General features: G+C 44.5%; 1 protein-coding gene across 1 annotated transcript; it reads left to right on the plus strand.

Moving 5' to 3' along the window:
- The first annotated feature begins 621 nt into the window (after window positions 1–621).
- Window positions 622–16,562, plus strand: LOC139387031 (noelin-3-like). Its single transcript, XM_071132999.1, has 6 exons — window positions 622–661; window positions 795–937; window positions 9,141–9,296; window positions 10,227–10,446; window positions 15,572–15,678; window positions 15,885–16,562. The coding sequence occupies exons 1-6, from the start codon at window positions 622–624 to the stop codon at window positions 16,560–16,562; spliced, it is 1,344 nt and encodes a 447-aa protein (XP_070989100.1).
- Window positions 16,563–21,362: the final 4,800 nt, after the last annotated feature.

Here is a 21,362-nt window from a genome sequence, read left to right on the forward strand (position 1 = left end):
TTTTGATCGAGTTTGCGAGTGTAAAATGATTTTCATTCCGGGGGCCTGAAACAACCCATAATTCAATTCTCGATGATCGTACCTCTGCCAAAACTTAAAACCAACATTAGTCAAGATACAAGTGAAAGTTTAAAAAAAAAACGAATTGTAAATAAATTAGAAATTGTGCTAATAATGCACATGACGACTCAAACACGTATCAAAAAAATATATTTTGAAAACGTTAGCTTGCGCACACAGCTTTCCCTGACGTTGTCATTTCCGATTGACCTGATATAGTCGGATGGCCAACATTCGATGTCTGCGGATGCGTTTGTCCTCCAGCCAAGATATGAAATGCAGTCATAACTGACTGTAGCCCATATAAAACACACACAACACCTACCGGTGGTTCCACGATGACTGAAAACACAACCGTGGGACGAACCGAGTGACACATTTTCCGGGACAAGAGCGTTAACATTTCAAATGTATTCATTCTTCACTTTGCCCTGCAAGTGTCAACTCGTCAGAAGTCATGATACGTCATCTGAAGTGTCCACTTAATTTGAGGGATGAGGGGAGTGGGTGTGTCTTTTAAGTGTTTGGTATGAGGCCAAAGTGTCAAAGTACCTATCCAAGATGGCCCCCATGTTACCTGACAGGTCAAGTGGTCACCTGCTGACCATACATATTGTGTGTGTGTGTGTGTGTGTGTGTGTGTGTGTGTGTGTGTGTGTGTGTGTGTGTGTGTGTGTGTGTGTGTGTGTGTGTGTGTGTGTGCGTATGCGTGTGTGTGCGTGTGTGTGTGTAGACAGTCAGGCCGAAGGATGGTTGGAAGGTGTACAGCTCGGCCCAGGACGCAGAGGGGAGGTGTATCTGTACAGTGGTGGCTCCTGAACAGAACCTCTGCTCCAGAGACGCCAAGGAGGGACAGCTCCGTCAGCTACTGGAGAAGGTACTGGACTTAGACACACACACACACACACACACACACACACACACACACACACACACACACACACACACACACACACACACACACACACACACACACACACACACACACACACACACACACACTCACACACACACACACGCACACCTACTCACACACACCTACTCATACACACACACACACACACTCACCTACTCACACACACACTCATTGTGAACCAACGTCACTAGCATCCTCATCTATGATAATAATGTATGAAACATGGGCCTACTCTTGAATGTATTCCACGTGTAGAGGGAGTCAGAGGGGGATTTCTCTATGTAATTCACTGTGGTCCAGCGTGGTAAAGTTAACCCTAATGTACAAGCATCTCTTAGGGGAATTTCAACCAGGCCGTTTCACCATTGGAATCAGAGGGAGTATGATGGACACCATAACCCTGTGTGATGTGCATCCCAAATGGCACCCTATTCTCTATATAGTGCACTACTTTCTACCAGAGTCCTATGTCCAAAGTAGTGCACTATATATATAGGGAATAGGCTGCCATTTGTTGATCGAAAACATACAGAGTTTGAGTGTGATGCTGGTGGAAACACCATGGTGATGCTGGTGGAAACACCATGGTAAGTTATCATAACAGGATAGAGAAAGCGTTGTAACTGTTAGCTCGGTCCAGGTACCCGTTACACCGTTCCACAACAACCGTTGAACTACGGGATGTTTGTATGAGCCAGTGTTATTTTACTTGACTCTAGAAAACACTGTATATTCCCTCTAAAATTCAGGGACAGATTGAAATGTACAGAATGGTTACCTGGAGGGAAAATGGGAGCTTTTTCCAATTTCATTCAAGAAGAGGGTTTAGTGTTTATATATATATTTTTAAATATAGTCATCTGATTTACATTTCAATTTTTCTCAGTGTTTTACAATTAGTTTATTTTTAGAATATATATCTATGTGTGTCTGATGCTCGCCCCTCATCTCTGATTCTCTGCTGGGTGGCAATATCAATTGCACCCATAGCCTATTCCGTGTGGTCTCAATCAAATGATCTATAGCCTATAACATTTCCTGGGTGGCAATGGTCCAGCTGGGTAATGTAATTCATTAGCTTAGTAACAAACCACCCACCTTGACCCCAAACTGTTCACACACCTCTTGTTGGCAGAAATAAAAATGTTGTAGTTTTAAAGCTAATTTCCCGCAATTCTACACATTTTTAATGGGGCAGAGATTTGTTTTGCTGTTTTTAAAGCTAATTTCCTGCAATTCTACACATTTTTAATGGGGCAGAGATTTGTTTTGCTGTTTTTAAAGCTAATTTCCTGCAATTATATGCATTCTTTCATGTCTTATGTGTGTTTATATGATTCCAGGGGTCTGTCTTGACCCCGTTCTGGGTCCGGATCCCATCTCGGTAGAGTATGGAGGCTCTACGGCTATAAAGTGCTCGGAGAAGCACAGAGCAAAGTTATATATTTATGAAAATGTACTTCCTTCCCGAGTCTTTTGCGCTGCTGAGATGGTGTAAATAAAACTGTATTACTACAATGTCCAAATAACTGCACTATCTTGCGCACAGACTATCCTATAGCCTGTGTTCTGTTCAGTTTGAGAAGGAGCGTGCGAAGATGAGGAGGACCGGAGGTCAACTTCGATAGTTTTCTACTACTATAATTGCATTTATTAAAAACAATATATTTATTGCCCATGGTGTATTCCTCAAGAGTTATTTGTCCTCACGATAAGCCAAAGTCTAGTAATTTACATTTTGGTGCTGAAACTTGAAGCAGCTGCAGGGGCTACCAATTAATCAGAAACGGACAGCTCATAGTGCTGACAGTAGGCATTAATGACTTTCAACTGTCTTCATTTTAATTAGACTTACTAAGAACAAGAAGGCTTTGTGTCGGAGCCTATTTCTTCCTGTTTGTAGAAATAAGGGGTAGGCCTACCTGTTTGACAGAAGAAATCCGGCTATAAACTGCTATATCCATAGATTTGATCGGTTAATTCCTCCACCCACCATGCACTCTTTAAATAGCCTACCTCAGTGTCAGTGAAGGTCTGGTAATTTTAAACCAGGACTCGAATTGAGGGGGTATGCCACAGGCTTACCTTTAATTAAAGAAAGTGGCAAAAACCAGAGGTCTACCCATTGTTAGTTTAAGATTTTGGAGAAAATGAAACAGATCCGATTATATAAAGTGATTTATAACAACGCTTTGGTTCACGAAACAAGCTGTGAAATACCTGGAAAGGACGTGACTCAGATGCATTATGGGAAGAGGTTGAGTTTGCTTGGGAAGTAATCTAATTCTGTCACTATAATTTGATTAAGCGATTCACTCTCTGTAATATTTTTTTGATGTTTCAACTCAGACAGCTTTTAGGGAAACACGTGTGACCTTCTCTGGGTTAAACCACAGAAGAAGAGTAGCCAGCAGTTAAATCGTACATGTTTCTACGTCGGTAGGCCTACTCTGTCTGGGGTGGAAAGGTAGAGCTACTCTGTCTGGGGTGGAAAGGTAGGCCTACTCTGTCTGGGGTGGAAAGGTAGGCCTACTCTGTCTGGGGTGGAAAGGTAGGCCTACTCTGTCTGGGGTGGAAAGGTAGGTCTACTCTGTCTGGGGTGTAAAGGTAGGTCTACTCTGTCTGGGGTGAAAAGGTAGGTCTACTCTGTCTGGGATGGAAAGGTAGGTCTACTCTGTCTGGGGTGTAAAGGTAGGTCTACTCTGTCTGGGGTGAAAAGGTAGGTATACTCTGTCTGGGGTGGAAAGGTAGGTCTACTCTGTCTGGGGTGGAAAGGTAGGTCTACTCTGTCTGGGGTGAAAAGGTAGGTCTACTCTGTCTAGGGTGGAAAGGTAGGTCTACTCTGTCTGGGGTGGAAAGGTAGGGTCTACTCTGTCTGGGGTGGAAAGGTAGGTCTACTCTGTCTGGGGTGGAAAGGTAGACCTACTCTGTCTGGGGTGGAAAGGTAGGGTCTACTCTGTCTGGGGTGGAAAGGTAGGTCCTACTCTGTCTGGGATGGAAAGGTAGGTCCTACTCTGTCTGGGGTGGAAAGGTAGGTCTACTCTGTCTGGGGTGGAAAGGTAGGTCTACTCTGTCTGGGGTGGAAAGGTAGGTCTACTCTGTCTGGGGTGGAAAGGTAGGTCTACTCTGTCTGGGGTGAAAAGGTAGGTCCTACTCTGTCTGGGATGGAAAGGTAGGCCCTACTCTGTCTGGGATGGAAAGGTAGGTCTACTCTGTCTGGGATGGAAAGGTAGGTCTACTCTGTCTGGGATGGAAAGGTAGGTCTACTCTGTCTGGGATGGAAAGGTAGGTCTACTCTGTCTGGGGTGAAAAGGTAGGTCTACTCTGTCTGGGATGGAAAGGTAGGTCTACTCTGTCTGGGGTGGAAAGGTAGGTCTACTCTGTCTGGGATGGAAAGGTAGGTCTACTCTGTCTGGGATGGAAAGGTAGGTCCTACTCTGTCTGGGGTGGAAAGGTAGGTCTACTCTGTCTGGGGTGAAAAGGTAGGTCTACTCTGTCTAGGGTGAAAAGGTAGGTCTACTCTAGGGTGAAAAGGTAGGTCTACTCTGTCTGGGATGGAAAGGTAGGTCCTACTCTGTCTGGGGTGTAAAGGTAGGTCTACTCTGTCTGGGGTGAAAAGGTAGGTCTACTCTGTCTGGGATGGAAAGGTAGGTCTACTCTGTCTGGGGTGAAAAGGTAGGTCTACTCTGTCTGGGATGGAAAGGTAGGTCTACTCTGTCTGGGGTGTAAAGGTAGGTCTACTCTGTCTGGGGTGAAAAGGTAGGTCTACTCTGTCTGGGGTGGAAAGGTAGGTCTACTCTGTCTGGGGTGGAAAGGTAGGTCTACTCTGTCTGGGGTGAAAAGGTAGGTCTACTCTGTCTAGGGTGGAAAGGTAGGTCTACTCTGTCTGGGGTGGAAAGGTAGGGTCTACTCTGTCTGGGGTGGAAAGGTAGACCTACTCTGTCTGGGGTGGAAAGGTAGGGTCTACTCTGTCTGGGGTGGAAAGGTAGGTCCTACTCTGTCTGGGATGGAAAGGTAGGTCCTACTCTGTCTGGGGTGGAAAGGTAGGTCTACTCTGTCTGGGGTGGAAAGGTAGGTCTACTCTGTCTGGGGTGGAAAGGTAGGTCTACTCTGTCTGGGGTGGAAAGGTAGGTCTACTCTGTCTGGGGTGAAAAGGTAGGTCCTACTCTGTCTGGGATGGAAAGGTAGGCCCTACTCTGTCTGGGATGGAAAGGTAGGTCTACTCTGTCTGGGATGGAAAGGTAGGTCTACTCTGTCTGGGATGGAAAGGTAGGTCTACTCTGTCTGGGATGGAAAGGTAGGTCTACTCTGTCTGGGGTGAAAAGGTAGGTCTACTCTGTCTGGGATGGAAAGGTAGGTCTACTCTGTCTGGGGTGGAAAGGTAGGTCTACTCTGTCTGGGATGGAAAGGTAGGTCTACTCTGTCTGGGATGGAAAGGTAGGTCCTACTCTGTCTGGGGTGGAAAGGTAGGCCTACTCTGTCTGGGGTGAAAAGGTAGGTCTACTCTGTCTAGGGTGAAAAGGTAGGTCTACTCTAGGGTGAAAAGGTAGGTCTACTCTGTCTGGGATGGAAAGGTAGGTCCTACTCTGTCTGGGGTGGAAAGGTAGGCCTACTCTGTCTGGGGTGGAAAGGTAGGCCCCCAGTGTGTCTGGGGTGGAAAGGTAGGTCTACTCTGTCTGGGGTGGAAAGGTAGGCCCTACTCTGTCTGGGATGGAAAGGTAGGCCTACTCTGTCTGGGATGGAAAGGTAGGCCCTACTCTGTCTGGGGTGTAAAGGTAGGTCTACTCTGTCTGGGGTGAAAAGGTAGGTCTACTCTGTCTGGGATGGAAAGGTAGGTCTACTCTGTCTGGGGTGAAAAGGTAGGTCTACTCTGTCTGGGGTGAAAAGGTAGGCCTACTCTGTCTGGGATGGAAAGGTAGGCCTACTCTCTCTGGGGTGGAAAGGTAGGTCTACTCTGTCTGGGATGGAAAGGTAGGTCTACTCTGTCTGGGGTGAAAAGGTAGGTCTACTCCGTCTGGGGTGAAAAGGTAGGTCTACTCTGTCTAGGTTGAAAAGGTAGGTCTACTCTAGGGTGAAAATGTAGGTCTACTCTGTCTGGGATGGAAAGGTAGGTCCTACTCTGTCTGGGGTGGAAAGGTAGGCCTACTCTGTCTGGGGTGGAAAGGTAGGCCCCCAGTGTGTCTGGGGTGGAAAGGTAGGTCTACTCTGTCTGGGGTGGAAAGGTAGGCCTACTCTGTCTGGGATGGAAAGGTAGGCCCTACTCTGTCTGGGGTGGAAAGGTAGGTCTACTCTGTCTGGGATGGAAAGGTAGGTCCTACTCTGTCTGGGGTGGAAAGGTAGACCTACTCTGTCTGGGGTGGAAAGGTAGGCCTACTCTGTCTGGGGTGAAAAGGTAGGCCTACTCTGTCTAGAGTGAAAAGGTAGGCCTACTCTGTCTGGGGTGAAAAGGTAGGTCTACTCTGTCTGTGGTGGAAAGGTAGGTCCTACTCTGTCTGGCATGGAAAGGTAGGTCTACTCTGTCTGGGGTGGAAAGGTAGGTCTACTCTGTCTGGGGTGGAAAGGTAGGTCTACTCTGTCTAGGGTGAAGAGGTAGGCCTACTCTGTCTGGCATGGAAAGGTAGGTCTACTCTGTCTGGGGTGGAAAGGTAGGTCTACTCTGTCTGGGGTGGAAAGGTAGGTCTACTCTGTCTAGAGTGAAAAGGTAGGCCTACTATGTCTGGGGTGAAAAGGTAGGCCCTATTCTGTCTGGGGTGAAAAGGTAGGTCTACTCTGTCTGGGGTGAAAAGGTAGGCCTACTATGTCTGGGGTGAAAAGGTAGGCCCTACTCTATCTAGGGTGGAAAGGTAGGTCTACTCTGTCTAGGGTGGAATGGTAGGCCCTACTCTATCTAGGGTGAAAAGGTAGGTCTACTCTGTCTGGGGTGAAAAGGTAGGTCTACTCTGTCTGGGGTGAAAGGGTAGGTCTACTCTGTCTAGGGTGAAAAGGTAGGTCTACTCTAGGGTGAAAAGGTAGGTCTACTCTGTCTGGGGTGGAAAGGTAGGTCTACTCTTTCTAGGGTGGAAAGGTAGGTCTACTCTGTCTAGAGTGAAAAGGTAGGTCTACTCTGTCTGGGGTGGAAAGGTAGGCCCTACTCTGTCTGGGGTGGAAAGGTAGGTCTACTCTGTCTAGGATAGAAAGGTAGGGTCTACTCTGTATGGGATGGAAAGGTAGGTCTACTCTGTCTGGGGTGAAAAGGTAGGCCCTACTCTATCTAGGGTGAAAAGGTAGGTCTACTCTGTCTAGGGTGAAAAGGTAGGTCTACTCTGTCTGGGGTGAAAAGGTAGGCCTACTCTGTCTGGGGTGGAAAGGTAGGTCTACTCTGTCTAGAGTGAAAAGGTAGGTCTACTCTGTCTGGGGTGAAAAGGTAGGCCTACTCTGTCTGGGGTGGAAAGGTAGGTCTACTCTGTCTGGGGTGAAAGGTAGGCCCTACTCTGTCTGGGGTGAAAAGGTAGGTCTACTCTGTCTGGGGTGGAAAGGTAGGCCTACTCTGTCTAGGGTGAAAAGGTAGGTCTACTCTGTCTAGGGTGGAAAGGTAGGCCCTACTCTATCTAGGGTGGAAAGGTAGGTCTACTCTGTCTGGGGTGAAAAGGTAGGTCTACTCTGTCTGGGGTGGAATGGTAGGCCCTACTCTATCTAGGGTGAAAAGGTAGGTCTACTCTGTCTGGGGTGAAAAGGTAGGTCTACTCTGTCTGGGGTGAAAGGGTAGGTCTACTCTGTCTAGGGTGAAAAGGTAGGTCTACTCTAGGGTGAAAAGGTAGGTCTACTCTGTCTAGGGTGGAAAGGTAGGTCTACTCTGTCTAGGGTGGAAAGGTAGGCCTACTCTGTCTGGGGTGAAAAGGTAGGCCTACTCTGTCTAGAGTGAAAAGGTAGGCCTACTCTGTCTGGGGTGGAAAGGTAGGTCTACTCTGTCTAGAGTGAAAAGGTAGGTCTACTCTAGGGTGAAAATGTAGGTCTACTCTATCTGGGATGGAAAGGTAGGTCCTACTCTGTCTGGGGTGGAACGGTAGGTCTACTCTGTCTGGGGTGAAAGGTAGGCCCTACTCTGTCTGGGGTGAAAAGGTAGGTCTACTCTGTCTGGGGTGGAAAGGTAGGCCTACTCTGTCTAGGGTGAAAAGGTAGGTCTACTCTGTCTAGGGTGGAAAGGTAGGCCCTACTCTATCTAGGGTGGAAAGGTAGGTCTACTCTGTCTAGGGTGGAATGGTAGGCCCTACTCTATCTAGGGTGAAAAGGTAGGTCTACTCTAGGGTGAAAAGGTAGGTCTACTCTGTCTAGGGTGGAAAGGTAGGTCTACTCTGTCTGGGGTGAAAAGGTAGGCCTACTCTGTCTAGAGTGAAAAGGTAGACCTAATTTTTGAAGGTACCATGCTCACGTTCCTAATGACACCTCAGATTTAATTATTTGTAAACTGGGACATTTTCGTGGCAAACAAGACACACCGATTTGGCATTGGAGAAATATGATAAGATTAACTCATAGGCCTCCTATCTCTCTGTCCATTCTTAGCCTGTAATTTCGTTAATTTGTGTGGAATAAAAACAATATTTTCCGCTAAAATCCAGTAGAATTGCATTAAATTATAAAATACTATTTTTTCTCGAACCTGCAAATACGATGATAGATTCATGCAATGTTTTTAATGCAAAGTAGATATTTCCAGCCCTACCTTTGTCCACGGTGGTCTGCGTACCCAGAACCTTCTGGCCCGCAGCCCTATGCGCTATAAAAAAATGTTGCCTTGCAATGAGTACAGGACGAACAACAGTTTCTAAAACGACATATCTAAGGCTCTGTTCTGTCCAAGAAGTGAGGGTAAACGGTAGACATGTTATCCTCTATGCAATTTGTTTAACTTTTTTTATTTTGGGTATATGAGGGGCTCACTGTTTGTTTTTAAGCATTCAAGGAGAGTTTAGGTAAAATGTATTTTGCTGAAGGTATGGCCATCCATTTCTTATTTCAGAGAGGTCTGATTTTCTCCATGTAACCCCCATTATAAATAGTGTTCCCTTGATGGAAAAAGTTAACAGTGGTGCTTCATCTGGTGTGGGGGGGGGACAGAATAATCATGCTCCTCTTCCTCTCCTATGGTGCCGACTAACCATGGTCTTCCATTCTTGTCCCGTAGGTCCAGAACATGTCCCAGTCCATTGAGGTACTGAACCTGCGGACTCAGAGAGACTTCCAGTACATCATGAGGATGGAGGGCCAGTTCAAAGGGCTAAGGTCAAAGTTCAGACAGGTAGAGGCTGACGGGAAGACACAGGTCAACAGAAACTTCCAGGTGTGAAAAATACAGAATTGTTTTGTTTCTGGTTGTTATGTGGTTCTGACCTCGCTTTAAGCAGAACATGACCTTATTGTAACGTCTTTAACCAGAGCATTACGTTATAGGAATTTAGCAGACACTCATCCAGAACGACTACCACAAACTATTAGCATTAAGCACCTTGCTCGGGGACACATAGACAGATTTTTCACCTAGTCAGGTTTATCACGTTTAAGGTGTGACCCAGATGCAGACAGTGTTGAAGACACAAACGTTTATTCCTTAAACAGGGGCAGGCAAACGACAGGTCAGGGCAGGCAGGGGTCAATGATCCAGACAGGGTGTAAGGGTCCAGAACGGCAGGCAGTCTCAGGGTCAGGGTCAGGGTCAGGGCAGGGCAGGCAGGGGTCAATGATCCAGACAGGGTGTAAGGGTCCAGAACGGCAGGCAGTCTCAGGGTCAGGGTCAGGGCAGGCAGGGGTCAATGATCCAGACAGGGTGTAAGGGTCCAGATCAGGTCAAAATCTTGAAAGACTAGAGAACAGGAGCAAGAAACAGGCAGGAGCAGGGAAACAAACGCTGGTAGGTTCTACGAAAAAAACGAACTGGCAACAGACAAACAGAGAATACAGGTATAAATACACAGGGGATAATGGGGAAGATGGGCAACACCTGGAGGGGGGTGGAGACAATCACAAAGACAGGTGAAACAGATCAGGGCGTGACACCTGGAGGGGGTGGAGACAATCACAAAGACAGGTGAAACAGATCAGGGCGTGGTTACTGTCCCAATGAGGCTACCTGACTCCAGGCTACCTTATTATAACATCTTTAGGAAGAACATGACCTTATTATAACGTCTTTATTAACAAAAATGTAATTAAATCGAAACAAATCGAACTGAACTGAATCAAACTAAACCCTGTGTATCCTCCTCTCCTCCAGGAGTTGAAGGGTAAGATGGAGACCCTACAGCCTCTGATCCCGGTGTTGGAACAGTATAAGACAGATGCCCAGCTCATCGTCCAGTTTAAACAGGAGATCAGGAACCTGTCCATGGTGCTCACAGCCATTCAGGAGGAGATAGGAGCCTACGACTCTGAGGAACTACAACAGAGGGTCCTGAGTCTGGAGGGCAGGCTACGCAACTGCAGGAGCAGACTCAGTGAGACACATACAGATGCATTTAGGCACACTCGCGCACACACAAATCGAATCAAATGTTATTTGTCACATGCGCCAAATTACAACAGGTGTAGACATTACTTTACCGCTAAACGCTTACTGGGGAGCCATTTCCCAACCATGCTAAAAAGTAAGAAACATTTGCTCAATTTAAAAAAAGGAAATAATAACACTAATTTTTTTTTTTAAATAACGAGGCTGTATACAAGGCCAAGAACCCAAGTCAATGTCCATGGGGTTGTGGTAGTTGAGGTACTAGGTACATACTGTATAGACACACAGGCAGGAACCGGAGAAGAGCAAACTCAGGGAATTACACACAGACATGCACCCTTGTACCCATAACCATATGAATATACAGTGTTATACAAATATACAGTATTATACAAATATACAGTTACATATCATATGAATATACAGTATCATACAAATATACAGTTACATACCATATGAATATACAGTATTATACAAATATACAGTTACATACCATATGAATATACAGTATTATACTAATATACAGTACATATCATAGAAATATACAGTATTACACAAATATACAGTATTATACAAATAAACAGTTACATATCATAGAAATATACAGTATTATACAAATATACAGTTACATACCATATGAATATACAGTATTATACAAATATACAGTACATATCATATGAATATACAGTATTATACAAATATACAGTTACATACCATATGAATATACAGTATCATACAAATATACAGTACATATCATAGAAATATACAGTATTACACAAATATACAGTATTATACAAATATACAGTACATATCATAGAAATATACAGTATTACACAAATATACAGTATTATACAAATAAACAGTTACATATCATAGAAATATACAGTATTATACAAATATACAGTTACATACCATATGAATATACAGTATTATACAAATATACAGTTACATATCATATGAATATACAGTATTATACAAATATACAGTTACATACCATATGAATATACAGTATTATACAAATATACAGTACATACCATAGAAATATACAGTATTATACAAATATACAGTTACATACCATATGAATATACAGTATCATACAAATATACAGTTACATACCATATGAATATACAGTATTATACAAATATACAGTACATATCATAGAAATATACACTACATACAGTGGCAGAAAATGTTCACACCCTTTGACTTTATCCACATTTTGTTGTTACAGCCTGAATTTAACAATGATTTAAATATATATACAGTATATATATGTTTTCGTTACTGGCCTACACACAACACACCATAATGTCAAAGTGAAATTGTGTACAAGACCCTCCTGCAGCAAAGCACACCCACAACATGATGCTGCCACCCCTGTGCTTCACGGTTGGGATGGTATTCTTCAGCTTGCAAGCCTCCCCCTTTTTCCTCCAAACATAACGATGGTCATTATGGCCAAAAGAGTTCTATTTTTGTTTCATTAGACCAGAGGACATTTCTCCAAAAAGTATGATCTTTGTCCCCATGTGCAGTTGCAAACCGTAGTCTGGCTTTTTTTATGCCGGTTTTTGAGCAGTGGCTTCTTCCTTGCTGAGCGGCCTTTCAGGTTGTGTACGTATAGGACTGTTACAACTTCTAACAATGGTGAGTGGAGGAGTCAAGCGCAGAGAGCAGGTAATTCAGTTTGTGGATATTTTATTCCATAGACTGTGGAGCCACGACATGCAAAACACCAGGGCGCATGAAACAACCCGTCCCAAAATACAACCGACTAAAAACTGTTCGGAAAAATACAGATAACACTCATACACTAGATAACAGGAAACAAGCCCGCACAAATACCCAGCGGGCCTAGTGCCCTTAAATAGCCTACAAACAAACACTAACTCAAAGCAGGTGTCCCCAATTACCCAATAAACAGAAACAAACGGAAAGGGAATCGATGGCAGCTAATTGGCCGGCGACGACGACCGCCGAGCACCGCCCGAACAGGAAGAGGCACCATCTTCGGCGAGATTCGTGACAAGGACTCATTTTACTGTGGATATAGATACTTTTGTACCTGTTTCCTCCAGCATTTTCACGTCTTTTGCTGTTGTTCTGGGATTGATTTGCACTTTTCGCACCAAAGTACGTTCATCTCTAGGAGACAGAACGCATCTCCTTCCTGAGCGGTATGACGGCTGCGTGGTCCCATGGTGTTTATACTTGCGTACTATTGTTTGTACAGATGAACGTGGTACCTTCAGGCGTTTGGAAATTGCTCCCGAGGATGAGCCAGACTTGTGGAGGTCTACAGTTTTTTTTCTGAGGTCTTGGCTGATTACTTTTGATTTTCCCATGATGTCAAGCAAAGAGGCACTGAGTTTGCAGGTAGGCCTTGAAATACATCCATGATGTCAGTTAGCCTATCAGAAGCTTCTAAAGCCATGACATAATTTTCTGGAATTTTCCAAGCTGTTTAAAGGCACAGTCAACTTAGTGTATGTCAATTTCTGACGCACTGGAATTGTGATACAGTAAATTATAAGTGAACAATTGTTGGAATAATTACTTGTGTCATGCACAAAGTAGATGTCCTAACCAACTTGCCAAAACTATAGTTTGTTAACAACACATTTGTGGAGTGGTTGAAAAAAATAGTTTTAATGACTTCAACCTAAGTGTATGTGAACTTCCGACTTCAACTGTACATTTGGAGGTCTGTGGAGCCAGTGGGGACTGTGACTGTCCCTTTTATTTAAAGTTATCTAGTTTTATAATCCTAAACTAAGCATAGTCTTACCTGTTACTGGAAATGTAGCAAGGAAACTATCCTTGATAAGTTTGTGACCTATTCTAGTGTATCGTATAAACTCATCAGTGAGATGGAACTGCGTGTCCTAGAATGCATCACAAATGACACGCTAGTCCCCTATACAGAGCAACGTGGGCCCATAAGGCTCTGGTCTAATGTAGTGTTACAATAAAATACCACTTCCAAAGAACCCCCAGGAACACAACGTTGTATCTAACCTGCCTAGCAACAGTCGGTTGTCCCTCGCTCCTAGTTCTCTGGATCCGCCCGGCAACAGTCAGTTGTTCGTTGCTCCTAGTTCTCTGGGCCTGAAAGATACTGCACAACCACACCACCCAGTTAGTTTACAGCTAGGGACTGCATCAGCTAGGGACTGCATCAGCTAGGGACTGCATCAGCTAAGGACTGTATCAGCTAGGGACTGCATCAGCTAGGGACTGCATCAGCTACGGACTGCATCAGCTACGGACTGCATCAGCTAGGGACTACATCAGCTAGAGACTGTATCAGCTAGGGACTGCATCAGCTACAGCCTGCATCAGCTAGGGCCTGCATCAGCTAGGGCCTGCATCAGCTAGGGACTGCGTCAGTTAGGGACTGCGTCAGCTAGGGACTGCATCAACTAGGGACTGCATCAGCTACGGACTGCATCAGCTAGGGACTACATCAGCTAGAGACTGTATCAGCTAGGGACTGCATCAGCTAGGGCCTGCGTCAGCTAGGGCCTGCGTCAGCTAGGGACTGCGTCAGTTAGGGACTGCGTCAGCTAGGGACTGCGTCAGCTAGGGACTGCGTCAGCTAGGGACTGCATCCGCTAGGGACTGCATCAGCTAGGGACTGCATCCGCTAGGGACTGCATCCGCTAGGGACTGCATCTCAACGTCCGCGATGAGGGCATTTTTCAGTAAGTGGGTTATCCTCATAGCCTAGTGTCTATGCTCCCTCACTCTAGTTCCATACGGCACTGTCCCAGTTGTCTAGTCCAGAGCCATAGACACTACAAGGTTACATCTTTTCCTGTTTGTCTCTACCCAGAATCACCCCTCCTCGTGATCGATACACTTAGTAACTATAATCTAGTCTCAGGTTTCATTACTCCTGATCCCAATCGATATATTAACCAGATGGTTTAAATCCTCAATCAATCAAATCAATTTAGGAACCTAGAGTAAAACGGCACGTACTTGTATGACTCTTTGATGACACAGGGTTTCAGAACAATAAATCAGGTTTATTCCAAATTCCAGAAACGGGCAAAAAAAAAAGAGTTTTTAAAGCAATTATGAACAACTTTTAACCAATCAGCATTCAGAGTTAGACCCACCGGTTGTAATGACAAGCCAATAAATCACCAATAAGATACCTCCAGCATCCTTGTCTAACTCCCCATTAGACTACCAATGCAATTTTTTATCTATGACAATAGATAAGAGAAGTACCGCATTTACGAGAAGATACGGTCTCGTAACTCTACAACTATTAAGCGTTTTTTTTTGCCTCCCCCCTCAGGATGATCAGACCTTCAGTTGTTGATGAAACTCTAATGGCTACTTAAAGACTCTAATCAATAAGGTAGCCTTGAGGATTCCTTCTAGAACTTTACTTTGACACTTGATAATAACAATATAAATGTAATTAATATCAACGTGTGTGTGTGTATATATATAAGCTAAAAGCTGTAGATTATCTTCTTCTTCAGGTAACAGGTTCTTCTAGGGAGCCAAAAGATGCCAACAAAAAAAGATTCCAGCATTTATACCCTAATCCTTATGCCCAGTGAGGAATGTATGGTTATCACTTATGCCCCTTGCGTTTATACCTCCTCCCCTTATGTTTTTCTTCCTCCTGCCCCAGGCTTAGGCGAGTCGGGACGCAACTGGCCTCCGACCTTTTCTGCAAAAAAATATCACAGAACTAAGCTATTCTTACAATATGGAAGAAAAAAAACAGGGTGCCATTTTTATTTAACCTTTATTTAACTTGGCAAGTCAGTTAAGAACAAACTCTTATTTTCAATGATGGCCTAGGAACAGTGGGTTAACTGCCTTGTTCAGGGGCAGAACAACAGATTTGTACCTTGTCAGCTCGGGGATTTGAACTTGCAACCTTCCGGTTACTAGTCCAACGCTCTAAACCACTAGGCTACCGTGCCGCCATTTGGGACTCAGTCCTAGTAACATAATAACAGATCCGGGTGGATTGTTCGATTGGTTAGAGTTAATAAACTGTTAAATAATAAACTGTTAAGAGCTAACACAGATATATCTATTTGAGTACTGTGGGGTGTGTGTTGTGTCGTGTGCGTGAACAGCCTGTGGTAAACTGATGAAGATCGCTGGACCGGAGACGGTGAAGACCTCTGGGACACGGTTTGGAGCCTGGATGACAGATCCACAGGCCTCCCCTACAAACAATAGGGTGAGGAGAGGGAGGGAGGAGTGAGGGATGAGGGGTGGAGGGAGGGAGGGTTGGGGGGGGGGGGGGGGTTGAGGGTTGAGGAGAGGGAGGGATGAGGTAAGGGATGATGGGAGGCAGGGATGTTCTACTATGTTTTTCTACCTGTAGATAAAAGGTTTTCAATTAAACCTTTAAATTGTTAATGATGGTATTGTGTTCCAACCCAGGTCTGGTACATGGATAGCTACACCAACAACAAGATCGTCAAAGAGTACAAGTCCATAGCAGACTTTGTTTCCGGGGTCGAGTCTCGAACCTACAACCTGCCGTTCAAGTGGGCCGGGACCAACCACGTGGTGCACAACGGCTCTCTGTACTACAACAAGGTCCAAAGCAACATCGTGGTGTCTTACCGCTTCGAGACGGGCCGCGTGGTAACCCAGAGAGCCCTGGAGAACGCCGGCTTCCACAACGTCTACCCTTACACCTGGGGAGGCTTCTCCGACATAGACCTCATGGCCGACGAGCTGGGTCTGTGGGCCGTCTACGCCACCAATCAGAACGCCGGAAACATCGTCATCAGCCAGCTCAACCCGGAGACACTACAAATCCTCGGAACATGGAACACGGAATATTCCAAACGGAATGCGGGGGAGTCCTTTATGATCTGCGGAACACTCTACATCACTAACTCTCACCTGACTGGTGCTAAGGTCTACTACTCGTACTCCACCAAGACATCCAGCTATGAGTACACAGACATCCCCTTCCATAACCAGTACTTCCACATGTCCATGTTGGGCTACAACGCCAGGGACCGGGCTCTGTACGGCTGGAACAACGGACACCAGGTTCTGTTCAACATCACGTTGTTCCACATCATCAAGACAGAGGATGATTCCTGAGGAGGAAGAACTGATAGGATCTCAGAGGAACCCACTGGAACACTGACTAACATTCCTGGTGTTCCGGTGTTCCGCCAGTCATTGTTGGAGTTCTCTTGTTGTGTCTCTCCATTTTATTTTTTGCTCTCTTCTTTTGACAATCCATCTTTGGCCCTCTTGTTTTCTTTTCAAATTCCTAATGCAAGGCTTAACATTGATAGTTTCCTGGATGGCCAGGGTATCAAAGACTTTGGCCTGCAAACTCTGGAAAAACTGGATAAAGTCTCAGCACACTTCCTGTCTAATGCAAATGTATTGTAATAGTAGTTTGGCCTCCAAAAAGCATGACAAACTCTCAGCTGCTCTACACTGGACCCTGTAAGTCTGAGACCATGAGAGATTTGGTGTAGGGTTAGTCAATTTTAATTCAAGCCAGTCAATTCAGGAAGTAAACTGAAATTCATATTGAATAATTGAAAAAAAAAGCCATCTACTTTTGATAATATCTCAATAAACTGAAAAGGTGTAAAAATTTTGGAATTGTACATTTAAAACACTTCCTGAATTGACTGACTTTTGGTTTTGGGTATCATGCCTCTGTAGCTTTTGTATCCGTAGCAACAGTATCAATAGGAGTATGCTTTATTCAGTCTCTCTATGGCATACTCTCTATGGCATACTCTCTATGGCTTTCATCCCAAATGTCACCCTAGAACTCTGGTCAAAAGCAGTGCACTATATAGGGAATAGGGTGCCATCTGAGACTGCAATATACAGTGGGGCAAAAAAGTATTTAGTCAGCCACCAATTGTGCAAGTTGTCCCACTTAAAAGATGAGAGAGGCCTGTAATTTTCATCATAGGTACACTTCAACTCTGACAGACAAAATGAGAGAAAAAAAATCCAGAAAATCACATTGTAGCATTTTTAATGAATTTATTTGCAAATTATGGTGGAAAATAAGTATTTGGTCAATAACAAAAGTTTATCTCAATACTTTGTTATATACCATTTGTTGGCAATGACAGAGGTCAAACGTTTTCTGTAATTCTTCACAAGGTTTTCACACACTGTTGCTGGTATTTTGGCCCATTCCTCCATGCAGATCTCCTCTAGAGCAGTGATGTTTTGGGGCTGTTGCTGTATGTGCTGTATGGGGTTGAGATCTGGAGACTGGCTAGGCCACTCCAGGACCTTGAAATGCTTCTTACGAAGCCACTCCTTCGTTGCCTCGGTGGTGTGTTTGGATCATTGTCATGCTGAAAGACCCAGCCACGTTTCATCTTCAATGCCCTTGCTGATGGAAGGAGGTTTTCACTCAAAATCTCACAATACATGGCCCCATTCATTCTTTCCTTTACACGGATCAGTCGTCCTGGTCCCTTTGCAGAAAAACAGCCCCAAAGCATGATGTTTCCACCCCCATGCTTCACAGTAGGTATGGTGTTCTTTGGATGCAACTTAGCATTCTTTCTCCTCCAAACACGACGAGTTGAGTTTTTACCAAAAAGTTATATTTTGGTTTCATCTGACCATATGACATTCTCCCAATCTTCTTCTGGATCATCCAAATGCTCTCTAGCAAACTTCAGATCGTCCTGGACATGTACTGGCTTAAGCAGGGGGACACGTCTGGCACTGCAGGATTTGAGTCCCTGGTGGCGTAGTGTGTTACTGATGTGTTACTTATTTTCCACCATAATTTGCAAATAAATTCATAAAAAATCCTACAATGTGATTTTCAGGATTTTTTTTCTAATTTTGTCTGTCATAGTTGAAGTGTACCTATGATGAAAATTACAGGTCTCTCTCATCTTTTTAAGTGGGAGAACTTGCACAATTGGTGGCTGACTAAATACTTTTGTGTCCCACTGTATAGGGAATAGGGTGCCATCTGAGACTGCCCTATATAGGGAATAGGGTGTGATGGTTATCCTGATAGCATCTATAACTCTGTCTGTGGACTCTGTCAGCAACCATCTCACTCTCTCCCATTGTGACGCGCATCATTATTACTGTTGTAAAATACTGTACAGCAGGGTGTCAAACTCATTCCACGGAGGGCCTAGTGTCTCTCTCCTTTCCATTAAGACCTGGACAACCAGGTGACGTAAGAACCAATTAAGACCTGGACAACCAGGTGACGTAAGAACCGACGCTGGAGATGAGAAGCAGGTAGTTGAACATTTTAATGAACGGACAAGTGACTGAACAGGGAGGAACAAAACGACATGACGACAATAATGCTGAAGCAGGGAACAACCTCGGAAACAGACAGATATAGGGAAGGTAATGAAAGCAGGTGACGGAGTGACTGAACAGGGAGGAACAAAACGACATGACGACAATAATGCTGAAGCAGGGAACAACCTCGGAAACAGACAGATATAGGGAAGGTAATGAAAGCAGGTGATTGAGTCCAGGTGAGTCCAATGACGCGCTGATGCGTGTGACGAGGGAAACAGGTGTGCGTAATGATGGTGGCAGGAGTACATAGTGCTGGGCAGCCTGGCGCCCTTGAGTGCCAGGGGGAGAGGGGGCGCAGACGTGACAGTACCCCCCAGGGGCACCGGCGTCCCACCTGGATTGGAAATGACATACCCAAATCTAACTGCCTGTAGCTCAGGACCTGAAGCAAGGATATGCATATTCTTGGCACCATTTAAAAGGAAACACTTTGTAGTTTATGGAAATGTGAAAGGAATGTAGGAGAATATAACACATTAGATCTGGTAAAATATAATACGAAGAAAGAAAAACAACCGTTCTTTTGTATTGTTTTTGTACCATCATCGTTGATATGCAAGAGAAAGGCCATAATGTATTTTTCCAGCCCAGGTGCAATTTCAATTTTGACCAGTAGATGGTATCAGTGTATGTGCAACGTTTTAGACTGATCCAATGAACCATTGTATTTCTGTTCCAAATGTTGTATCAAGACTGCCCAAATGTGCCTAATTTGTTTATTCATAATTTTTCATGTTCAAAATTGTGCACTCTCCTCAAACAATAGCATGGTATTATTTCACTGTAATAGCTACTGTAAATTGGACAGTGCAGTTAGTTTAACAAGAATTTAAGCTTTCTGCCAATATCAGATATGTCTATGTCCTGGCAAATGTTCTTGTTACTTACAACCTCATGCTAATTGCATTAGCCTACGTGAGCTCAACCGTCCCGTGGAAGGGACACCAATCCCAAAGAAGTTTAATCATCGTGTGCGTGTGTTATTTATTCACGGTATTCCTCGCTCTATTGTTTGGTCTTCGTCCCTGTGCCTTTACACGGCACGCTGTAATTTTGGGTATAATAAAAAAACTATTACGCATTTCTGCGCCTGTCTCCCGAATCTCTTCATACCAGTGAGTTAACTGTGAAATGCTTCACAGACTTCAAGTAACAGACACAACATCAACTGTACAGAGGAGAATCAGGCCTTCATGGTTGAATTGCTGCAAAGAAACCACTACTAAAGGACAATAATAAGAAGAGACTTGCTTGGGCCAAGAAACACGAGCAATGGACATTAGACCGGTGGAAATCTGTCCTTTGGTCTGATGAGTCCAAATTTGAGATTTTTGGTTCCAACTGCCATGGCTTTGTGAGTTGCAGAGTAGGTGAACGGATGATCTCTGCATGTGTGGTTCCCACCGTGAAGCATGGAGGAGGTGTCATGGTGCTTTGCTGGTAACACTGTGGTGACACTGTTATTGATTTATTTAGAATTCAAGGCACACTTGACCAGCATGGCTACCACAGAATTCTGCAGTGATACGCCATCCCATCTGGTTTGCACTTAGTGGGACTATAATTTGTTTTTCAACAGGATAATGACCCAACACACCTCCAGGCTGTGTAAGGGCTATTTGACCAAGAAGGAGAATGATGGAGTGCTGCATCAGATGACCTGGCCTCCACAATCACCCGACCTCAACCCAACTGAGATGGTTTTTGATAAGTTGGACCACAGAGTGAAGGAAAAGCAGCCAACAAGTACTCAGCATATGTGGGAACTCCTTCAAGACTGTTGGAAAAGCATTCCAGGTGAAGCTGGTTGAGAGAATGCCAAGCGTGTGCAAAGCTGTCATCAAGGCAAAGGGTGGCTACTTTGAAGAATCTCAAATGTAAATTATATTTTGATTTGTTTAACAATTGCTTGGTTACTACATAATTCCAAGTGTGTTATTTGATAGTTTTGATGTCTTTACTATTATTCTACAATGTAGAAAATAAAAACCCTTGAATGAGTAGGTGTGTCCAAACCTTTGACTGGTACTGTATATATATATATATATATATATATATATATACAAAAGTATGTGGACACCCCTTCAAATGAGTGATTTAGACTTTTTCAGCCACACCCATTGCTGACAGGTGTATAAAATCGAGCACAAAGTCTTGCTATCTCCATAGACAAACATTGGCGGTAGAATGGCTCGTACTGAAGAGCTCAGTGACTTTCAACCTGGTTCCGTCATAGGATACCACCTTTCCAACAAGTCAGTTTGTCACATTTCTGCCCAGGTAAACTTGTAAGTGCTGTTATAGTGAAATGGAAACATCTAGGAGCAACAACGCCTCAGCCGTGAAGTGGTAGGCCACACGACCTCACAGAACGGGACTGAAGATTGTAGCCGGTAAAAAACCATCTGCAACACTCCCTACCGGGTTCCAAACTTCCTCTGGAAGCAACGTCAGCACAAGAACAGTTCGTCAGGGGCTCCATGAAATGGGTTTCCATGGCCCGAGCAGTCGCACACAAGCCTAAGATTCACCATGCGCAATGAGAAGCGGCGGCTGGAGTGGCGTAAAAATGGC

Source organism: Oncorhynchus clarkii, chromosome 28 (genome assembly GCF_045791955.1).
Source record: "Oncorhynchus clarkii lewisi isolate Uvic-CL-2024 chromosome 28, UVic_Ocla_1.0, whole genome shotgun sequence".
Classification (NCBI taxonomy): domain Eukaryota; kingdom Metazoa; phylum Chordata; class Actinopteri; order Salmoniformes; family Salmonidae; genus Oncorhynchus; species Oncorhynchus clarkii.

Bases quoted from the DNA above. Each gene is read 5' to 3' on its own strand.
- LOC139387031 (XM_071132999.1), top strand. From the start codon at position 622: ATGGCCCCCATGTTACCTGACAGGTCAAGTGGTCACCTGC. The intron at 938-9,140 runs GTACTGGACTTA...CTTGTCCCGTAG, and splicing joins TCCGTCAGCTACTGGAGAAG to GTCCAGAACATGTCCCAGTC. The intron at 10,447-15,571 runs GTGAGACACATA...GTGCGTGAACAG, and splicing joins CAACTGCAGGAGCAGACTCA to CCTGTGGTAAACTGATGAAG.